General features: G+C 41.9%; 1 protein-coding gene across 4 annotated transcripts in view; it reads right to left on the bottom strand.

Annotated features, from left to right (window-relative positions):
- Window positions 1-634: 634 nt before the first annotated feature.
- LOC105277622 overlaps window positions 635-10,109 on the bottom strand; it is a 15,928-nt gene continuing 6,453 nt past the window's right edge. For 2 of the 4 annotated variants that reach the window (XM_026971330.1, XM_026971327.1), the window contains 2 exons: window positions 6,817-8,200; window positions 635-5,898 (listed from right to left, as the gene is read on the bottom strand). In XM_026971330.1, coding sequence (XP_026827131.1) covers window positions 7,907-8,200 — 294 coding nt within the window. In that variant the 3' untranslated portion in view covers window positions 635-5,898; window positions 6,817-7,906. The remainder of the gene's footprint in view (window positions 5,899-6,816; window positions 8,201-10,109) is intronic. The other 2 variants (XM_026971328.1, XM_011336105.3) reach the window with 2 other exon arrangements.

Here is a 10,109-nt window from a genome sequence, read left to right as displayed (position 1 = left end):
GTTATAATTATAATATTACGTATTGTATTATAAACAAAGCACAAAGCACTTGCTATTCCACAATTCGCTGTTTGATCAATTATAAGAGTAAGATCGAGTTATGAGAATGTCTTTTGTTATAAAGAGAACGATTTAATCACTATTTTACTCACGATGAATTGTATCTAACATGAATTATCTCACCCGATATGAATGCTATTGTCACTTCCGGATAATGAAAGAAGATGACTTTACGATACCATCGATACGATGATTCATTCTATTCAGGCGCTTCGCCGGTGAATCAGTTTCCCGATACCAAGAATATTATTTTTTCTATCTATTAATTATCGCTTACGTGTGAAACAAGCAAGTCATGTTTCGTATGCTTCAATATTAAAAAATGCGGCTTTAAAGCGGTCGTTTTTTCTACGCATTACGAATCGCATGCACGCATTAATAAGTTAATTGCATCACAAATAATTCCTGGATGGAAGTTGAATATATTGGATCTGGGAACAAGCAAGAAACGAGGAAAAAAGGGAACAAGATACATAGTTTACAATTCATTTATTGAACATGATATAAAATTGTGGAGGACGCTGGATACATTGATCTGGGAACAATCGGAAAACAAGGAAAGAACAACAATATGTATAGTTTAAAACTCATTTATTGAACATGACATAAAAATCACGATACATAATAATGATAAACCGAGAAGTCTATTGTAAGCTTCGAAAACTTTAGGTATATTATTCCTTTATAATCTTTCAATGTAATATTTCACGTAGGTGTAAATGTATGTATCTACGCGTATGCGTATGTGTATACGTATACATGTGTATGTGTGTGTATGGCTGGGTGGGTGTGTGTTTTGAACTCTCTATCAAACTCTAACAGATGATTACCTTATACACGTATGTATAATCTTTATGCATGGAATGTGCATCCACGCACCATGTCGCTTTCGCTCGCATCTCTCTCCTCGAAATTCCCGAATAATTAACGACGTCCCGACGGCGATTCGCAAACAAGTTTCTAAAATCAGGCGACATCCTTGCCTGAACCTCGCGATTTTGCATCAACGATTCCTCTGCCGTGAATCAAACGCGCATAAAGCAAAAACAAATAGTATCAATGATGAAAAGTTGAACAAATGCTCGTTCTGCGAGCAACCTCATTAAAGCAATTTTTACGATCACTGTAAAAGCCGTTAATGAGGCATAAATCAATAATTAAAAATTAAAACTTACTAATTATACATTATTACTAATAAATCCTGGTGTTCTCCAAACACTCGCGGAAACTGGCTGCGCAAGGATCCTTCTCGACTTTACTCATTTAAAGAGAACAAATGCAAGAACTATGTAGCTCCGCAAGTTGTTTGAAGAACCTTTCTCTGCGCTATTCCATTTTGCCATCTTTCTATCGCTGCAAACCGGCAGAAACGCCATTTCCAATTGCTCACGATCGACCGCTAGCGAATCGTTGATACAAGCAGAAGCGAGCATGGTGCGGGTTCTCTCAACAACGAAAACCGCTATCCGTCGAAAAATAAATATGTTAATGTAAAATCTCGAGAGAGATTTTAGTTCATGAGTGTAAGGGGGGAAACAGATGAGGCGGCGCGATCAATCGGAGCGCGCCGGCCGCGTAAAATTCGGGGCCCGACCGAGCTACCCGTCGCTACGCTACTCTTTTTTTTTTATTTGTTGCTTTATCATAATCATGGGCTTTTGGCAGTGATATTCAATCGTCGTGAATGAGGAGAAAGTACTTGAGCGATCGGCGACGACGTTGGGCTTCGTCGAGGTAACGGCTTTGCAAGTACTACTTTTGCAAGGTGGACTTTCTTCTGGAAACGCACAAAATTAATCTCCGTCTAGTAAAATATTTTTAACGAAAATAACACGAGCTTGCAAATCGAGTGAACATCATCGCTGCCGATCCAAGTAACGAAAGTGACGAGACGAATTAAAACAGCCTTTCCTTCACGAGTGCATTGCGCAATGTCAGAAAAGTAATCTTCGCGTGTATTACGCAACGATTTTCATATTCCGCGAGTTTCTTATTCTGCTAAGGGGACGCGTGTGCACGTCGCCGTGAAAAAAAGGCGCGAGGAAGTGTTCTTTTTTTTCTCCCCGCATCCTGAAAAGACACGCAAAAGTCTTGACGCTTCTCCTCAATCACGCGGTAAAAATCCGCTCAAAATGTCCCGAGTGAGGTATAACAAATAACCATAAAACAGTAGTAGTAATACAAAAAATAGTCAAGTCGTCGCACAATAAATGATATGTACGTACGCGCGTGCGCGCATACGTACAAATCATCTATTGTCATATGTATACATACATCTGCACATGTATAGCTTTGCAATCGCGTTGCGACCGTAGAATGAAAGTGGATCGAGAGATTAACCGGAGGTATTTCTCTTTTTTCTTCACATGTACATTGTCAGAACGAGAAGATAAGGGTCTAACGCAACAGACATTCAATATGAAACAACACGAAAATTTTATCCGCGCTTGAAGAGGGGCAGGGCAAAGAAAAGTCCCAATCCACGTTTACTCCGCGGTCCGAGGTCCGAGGCCGCCATAATAAATAGATCGCATTATCTCGTCAATCTCTAAACTCTAATAACACCATTTTTCTAATCAGTACGAATCAACACCGGCGAAACCGTGGGACTCCTGTGTTCTCGGATCGTGATGACCAGTTCTCAATTTAAAGCGAATCTCTCGAACCCAAGAATTTTCTGGTTTTATTGAAACTTGATATAATAGGTTGGATAAATTTAGAAATGTCCAGTTGAAGCTGGTAAATGATTGAAAAGGGTGAAATCGTCTCTCAGAGGTTCCCGCCTTTTTTCGAGATATTTTATAATTCGATATTTCGAGATGTTATTACGAAATATCGAAAATGTGTTGTACAAGAGGTTTACAGTAAAAATATCTTTATTGAACTATGTCACATTCGTTTCTCGGAAAAAAATGTTTTTCTTCTTCAGGTGATGTTAGACGTAATAATGTACATCGACGTCAGTGTACGCAAGATTACGTAACATCACGTAAAATTCGCGAAGTGGCGCAAATCGCAATTTGTTTATCACTGATCCGTTGAACATTGCGTGTCCCAGTGCCTCGCCCAGCACCACGGCGATACATCGCCCTATATCGATAATTACTTTTTGTCTCCGTTCTCTGTCTCGCTAAAGCAGTCTTACACAAAGCGGCAACTTTTGGAAATTATTCGGTTACGCGCCTCCGCACAGAAAATGATTTCCTCCGAATCAGCTTTGCCACATTTTTTTAAGCGACGTTCAAATAATCCGCCCTCTATTTCTCTTTCTTGCGGTATCCCTGTGTCTCCCTGTTTCTCTCTTTTTCTCCCCTTTCTCCATCTTCATCCCCTTGCCATCCGCACCCGAAGAAGTGCACACGCACAGGTTGAGAGCTACGCAAATTTTCAAAATTTTCCGCGTGATCATGTCTACCGACTAAGCTTTCTCTTAAATCCAACATGGGTCCGAAAGCGCGAATCGACGCACATATTAATCCGTTCTTGCATCATGAATCCAAGAGAAGAGCTGCTTTCTTGCAGCTATGTACTAGGTGAAATTCGATCTGCTTTCGTGCCGAATAAGGAATCACATATAATTTGCAAGTCGAGTTAAAATTTTTATCAGGAATGAGTAAACTTTCGTATAATCGAGCGTGTAATAAGCGCTTTCGGAGTTTCAGCCTCTTAATATTATGTACACGTTAAGACGGACGTGAACGACTTCAAATGCTCGCGCGCCGGAATTCCTTCGTCTTCTCGAAAAAAATCCGAAAGCAACGCTCTTCTCCCATTTCTATCTTCTTCCGAAGAAGAACCGAGAAAAAAAGATGTCACTTCGATTTTCAAAGAATACGAATTCAACGGATTGACGGAGAATTGAAGCGTTCGTACGAATCTCGTCCTAACTATAATACCTCCCCAAGCCTAGAATCCGTAAATCGTTGCAGAGTAATTCTACCTTATAGCTTACGGTATCACAGAGTTACACGCGGTATCGCTTAATTGCTCCCAGTTCGTAATCTCCGATACGCAACCGATAGAAAGAAAGCGCGTAAATTGTATCCTTCGCGAGGAAGGAAGCAGGATCATCGCAGATGGATGCGAAGAATGTCGTAGTGTTGGTCGCAATCTTATGAGGATGAGCACGTGTGTGTGTATAATAAAGTTTATTATATAAAATATAAGAAATTTATATGTTTTTTCTCAAGTAATTTCTCAAGTAATCGCTAACGCACACACATTAGTTACATAAGCGATATAATTAATGAAATAAGACCTTTTCCTTCTCGTATCAAAGTGAACACGATCTAGAAAAAATTTATTTAATAATTATTCGCATATCTAAGCAATTTTATTACACAACTGAAGAAGTAAATTCATTAAAAAAGTCATTGAACACAAAATTAAAAATTTTACTTATTTAATTAATTAACCAACGTGGAAGAGAGATAAAATTTTTCTCGCTTGTCAAGATCATGTAAGCCGAATCTTCGAATTGACGCGTCTCGGATAAAAAAGGAAATTAATCCCACAAGAGAAATCTCTCATGTCGGAAGTAGCGCTCCTTTCTCATAACACTCGACGTCCTTTGCACGTGCGGCCTGCAAGGACACACGTCCTCCTCCTCCTTCCGCGTCTCCCTTTCATCGACTCGATTTACAACAAAATAATACACTATATATTTATATATATTACATGAAAAAATTAACAAGCGCCATGTGGCGACGACGCGAAACAACAAATACGAATAACTCGGGCGCGAGGAATACCTCGGGAGAAACGTTGTTACATCTTCGATGACGCGTGTTGAACGGCGATTCGTTTAATAAGAAAATATCTTCACACTCGACGGCTCGCGTGCGAGAGAGGCGGAAATCTCCGAGACGATAGCGACCGCGAATCGCGCCTTTCGCATACAACAGCGCAACACGTGTACGCCACAGTGTGCGTTAATGGTACCGGACGCATTTATCATGCTCCCCCATAGGCCTCGCCACGCATGTATTAGCGTGTTACTATCGACAAAGTGGAGGAAACGGCAATGTCGTTCAATAAGGTGACCTGCCATGCCAGTAATTGCGAATTGTTGTTTTCGCGCTTCTTGCTTCCTCGAAAGAAATTTTCCGAAATTTAGCTCTTCGTGACAAAACTCATCTGTAAACAAAATCTTGTAAAAGCATCCCTTTAAAACAGAACATGTAGAGCATAAAACACGCATGTATCGAAAATATAAAAAGTAGCATTTTTATAAAGCAGATGATCTTTTTTAAGATATGAAAAATACCGATCAGTGAAAGAGAATGATTTGTATCTGAAATTATTTACAGGTCTTATCTCGACAGCCGGGAATCCGATTTCTCTTTAATTTCAATTTCGCATTGTTCCAGATTGCTTCGCTTTCGAGAGCGAGGATCGCTCGAATGTTAACGCGCATCACTCCGCGTGTCGGTGCTACGCGAAAGACGCTCTTCTTCGTCGCATGTCGCACGTCTTCGTCGTATTGTCCGTATTGTCTCGCTGCGATTTCCGACCGAGATACTCCGATGTAAAAGAAGGCGAGGGGGCGGGGCGGGCGGGCGGGCATGAGAAACTAATCCGCGCAGAGCGAACGCGCTCACGCGAATACGTAATAAGTACGACTAATTTTGTAACGCCGATAAAGCGCAGAGGATAGATACGTGTGAGAGTAAGTCGCTCTTCCTTAGGCATCGTCCGCTCCTGGATCCGGGCACGAAGGGTACGCGCGCAGGGCACGCACATTCGCACCCCCTACGTGCACGCAGGCGCGTACAGGCAGCAGTTTTTCCCCGCAAAGGCGAGAAACTGCCGCTTCCAGCACGCTCTCGAAACTCGATCCTAATTCGAACAACAACGAACGAGCGAGATGAGCCACCCTATTGTTTCCAGTTTGGTATTTAAGAGTAAAGAACAACGACATATTCGCGGCGCTTCTTATGCTAGAGCTACTCTTTCTCCTTATGCTTCGGCTCGCATTCTCATCGCGGTCCTTGTCGCGGTCTCATGTCGGTCTTTTCTCTCGTTTCGAACATCAAACCCCATTGAGATAAACAAATCAGAAGGCAAAGCTGCAGGTTTGTAATGCTGAATACGCGATGAGAATGTGTGCCCTTATTTTTGAATAATTTTGCGTGATATACTGATTAGAGGACGCTTTTCAGTCTAGGTTGCGAGAAAGATGTGATAATTGGATGTTACGACTTGGAGATTGGCGTTCTGTCTTCTCCACGATTAACGCGAAATAATTTGGCGAATGGAACCAACGACGCATCGGTTCAAAAGATGTCAAAAAGATGTTTCCCGAAGTATCAAGAAACCCCTAGAATAGAAAGACCTTGAAGAAATCTCTGGGAGATCAAAGTTGTCTGTAAAATACTTAACAGATAGAACGATTTTGAGAAAAACTGTTCCGAAAGTTGGGGCTTCTGCTGCACATCTTTGCGACATCTTTCGGATGTTACGTGGATAGGTACGGTCGTGTGACGTCACGATCAATGACCTTCCCCCCACGAAATCCGGAAACACTTTCGCGTCCGCTGAATGTCTCACCGAATCTCTCTTTCTCTTCGATCTTCTATGTTAAAAAGAACAACATAGAACGTTACGCGCGCACGCGCGCGCAATGAAGGAACTTAGCTTTTAGGTCTGACAACTCAACAGACTATCTCGTAGCTGATCAACCGCGAGCCTACGACATTCAACGTGCGAAACGTTCGCGACGTGCAATCTCGATACGCAATCGTATTTGTAATGTACCTCGCTTTCTCCGTTGCTTCCAACCTGTCCCTCGACTCCTCGACTCCCGCTTTGAACTCCAATAATCCTCGATGACCTCCGAAAACCCCTGTTTGAGCGAGAGATTTATTCAATTGCTTCGTTTCACTGATCGATGGCTGCATCGAAGCCTGCGAATCTTCCTCCTTTTCCTTGGACTCTCGCAATAACTCCTCGTTACAAGGAGATTGGAGAACTTCCAACGATGATACATGGATCTTTGCGCGTTGCTGATTGATTCAGTGATATTTTCTCAGGATTGTTCCAATTTTCCAATCGAGTACAATCGAGTTGAATTTTCATCGATGTTGCGGGTGCTGGCAATGCCGGAACTGGGTTACCGTTTAACATAAGCGGTTCAATTGGTTCGGACGTGGGTAGTAATTTCCATCACCTCTCGAGAAACGTCCGTTCGCTAGACAGATGTTGCAACTGACCAACGCGCGCAAATTCCGACGCAATCAATAGCCTTTACGATTATCGAGCCTGTCGCAGAACTGGAGAGCTATGAAAAGGAACATCTCGAGCACCAGCTCTTTTCATTCTTCCAAACGCCCACTGGGCCTCCCGTCGCTCGATCGTTCGACCTCTCCCGACTCTCCCAAGAGTCCTTGACATCGACTGTTGACGGCCTCGAGGATCATCCTCCCTCTTTCGCCCGTGCTGGGTTGACAAACTCGTACAAGCTGGCTTTCGAACGTCCTCCTCCAACTGAACGCGCGACGGCCAAAACCTGAAATCTTCTGTTCCCTTTCATCCCTCTTTGTTCACCTTTGCCATCGATTCTCTCGCTCTTATACACCCATTACATCGTTCAGACAGCCTTCTTCTCTTGATCCCTCATAGTCTCTTCCGCACTCCCTTCGTCGCTCACGTTCCCTCCATCGTCACGTCTTTCTTCTTTTTCCCGTTTCTTCTCTCCTCTTCTCTACCAAGCTGAAGGCGGATCCGGACACGAGCGCGCGACCACATTGCTGTTCGACTCGGATGTGGTTGCGGGTGCCGAAGTGCGTCGGATCTCGATCGGTTTCGAGCCGGACACGGGTGGCCGGCCCAAAACCCCTTGACTGTTTCACGATAGGTTTCGCTGGTCCTCGGCGCAGTCCTCCGCCTTTTTCAACGAGCGCTTCAGCTTGTCGACCAGTCGGTTGTGGAACTTGTTGAGGGAACTCGAACTGCCGGTCTTCGGCGGCGACGTGCCCGTACTCTTGCTCGGGCTCTGGAGGGAGCTTTGGGACGCTCTCGAGGACGTCCTCGAGAAGTGTCGCGAGCTCACCGGCACGGACCGATGCGCCGGTGAAGTTAGGAAGTCGGAGCCGGGTGAAGTCGATAACGACGGACCCTCCGACTTGGAGCACTCGGATACCTGCAAACAGAAATAAACGTTTCGGATTGAGAGATCTAGGGAAAACTCCCGGATCGAAATTTTCCCATGGAAACCATAGCAGTACACAATAGTACTGGCTGCTCGAGTGAATTTTTTTCAATCATTAACACGTGATAGCATCTGCATTTTTTTAAATAAGCTGCACGAATATATTTCTGCACGCATGTGCAAGTAAAATTGAAAATGAGAACAATCGTTGGCAACAACTCTGCAAATTTGGAGTCTCTGATCGCGTGATCTGCCTTTCAAATCCATCAGCTTTCGACCCGATTCCATTTAATATTCATCACGAAATCATCATGAAATGCAATCCTCATCACGGTAACGACCGACTTCGCGCGTCTACGGAATCATGCGAAATCTGATCTTTGCCGGTTGCTCGATGCGCGCAACGGTGAAAGCTGAGGCAATTCTAACACGAGTTGTGCTCGTGAAACTTACTTTGACGCGCACGAGTAACAGGACATAACGAAATCCTCTTAACAGCCCGGCATCCTTTACTCTTTTTCTACTCTGGCGATTAGAATGACTTTTCAATACTACATTATACATTATGCCTCTCCATCTAGTTCTGGCAATCAGTTGCCAGATCGGTATCAGCGCGTAACCATTTTTAAGAGTGAATGTCAATGGATATCAGCTAAAATTGTATTAGAATTCAAACTCTCAACCAATTGAATAAAGAATTTAATAATTCTATAATAATTATGCAATAATTGCTATTGAATTAAATATTTATATTATGTGTAATATATATTCTTATATTTTTTCAACTACGCGAAAAAGATGATGCATAAATAATACAAGTAACGTTATAAAAAATAGCATAAAAATATATGTCTATTATATACATCAGTTATTTTAATATATTAAAAAGTTATTAAATCGACAAACGTGTAAAAAAATTCGAACGTGAATAATATGGATTCAGATAAAAACATGATTCATACTTGAGACTTGTATCGATAAGAGAAAAAATCGAAAACGAACGCATTAGAAAGCGATATGCAGTGATATGTATTCTGATGACTAATTTTTAATTACTGTAAAACGGTAATTAATTATTGTTCAAACGCATGTGGACAGCATACGAATCATGGAGAATCCGGGTCGTGGATCGATAACGGCATTCTAACGGATGCGCAATTAATTCGCATGTGAATACGTTGTTCGCATATCCTCGTGAGCGTACCAACAAATTCAATATTGCACCTAATTAATTGATTAACAAATCTGCGTTCGCGGAACTTTTATTCGCAACGCAAACTGGACGGACTCGCCATGAATTATTCATCGTCAAATTGCGGTAAAATGATAGGCAAAAGTGTTCAAAAAGCATATTTGCTTCCTAGCACACGCACGTACGCATGATTATGTTAATTCTGCGGCCACGTGACTTACATTGTCATCATAATAAGACATGTATTTTATGCATATATATGTAAATGAGTTGAAACCGGTACCGGCAGAAGCATATCTATTTTGTTGTATTAACACAATATTAACAAAAGACGTCTTTGTTTCACCGCGTTCTTTTAATCTTTAATATACGTATATCATACGATTATATCAATTAAGGGGGGAGCCTGCTTTAGAACGTTGAAAATAAGGTATAATTTTACGAATTGTTTTTGGAGAAACTATACAGCGGATCATTATAAAACTTTGATGCATTTATTAGTACATGTTTAAAGATAAAAAAAATTATTTTTTTATTTGAATATATCGCCTGTAGAGGTCGTCCTGGAGGCATCTTAGTGCAGCCGGCATTGTAAATTAGTGAGCATTCTCTTGCCTCCAAATTTCATCCAAACTGAAAAATTGAAATATTTTCTTGTTATTTATGAATTCCCATCGTCGATGAGCCTTTAATATTCATAAAAACATT

Source organism: Ooceraea biroi, chromosome 7 (assembly GCF_003672135.1).
Source record: "Ooceraea biroi isolate clonal line C1 chromosome 7, Obir_v5.4, whole genome shotgun sequence".
Classification (NCBI taxonomy): domain Eukaryota; kingdom Metazoa; phylum Arthropoda; class Insecta; order Hymenoptera; family Formicidae; genus Ooceraea; species Ooceraea biroi.
Note: the sequence above shows the minus strand (reverse complement) of the source record. Positions and strands in the feature narration are given on the sequence as shown.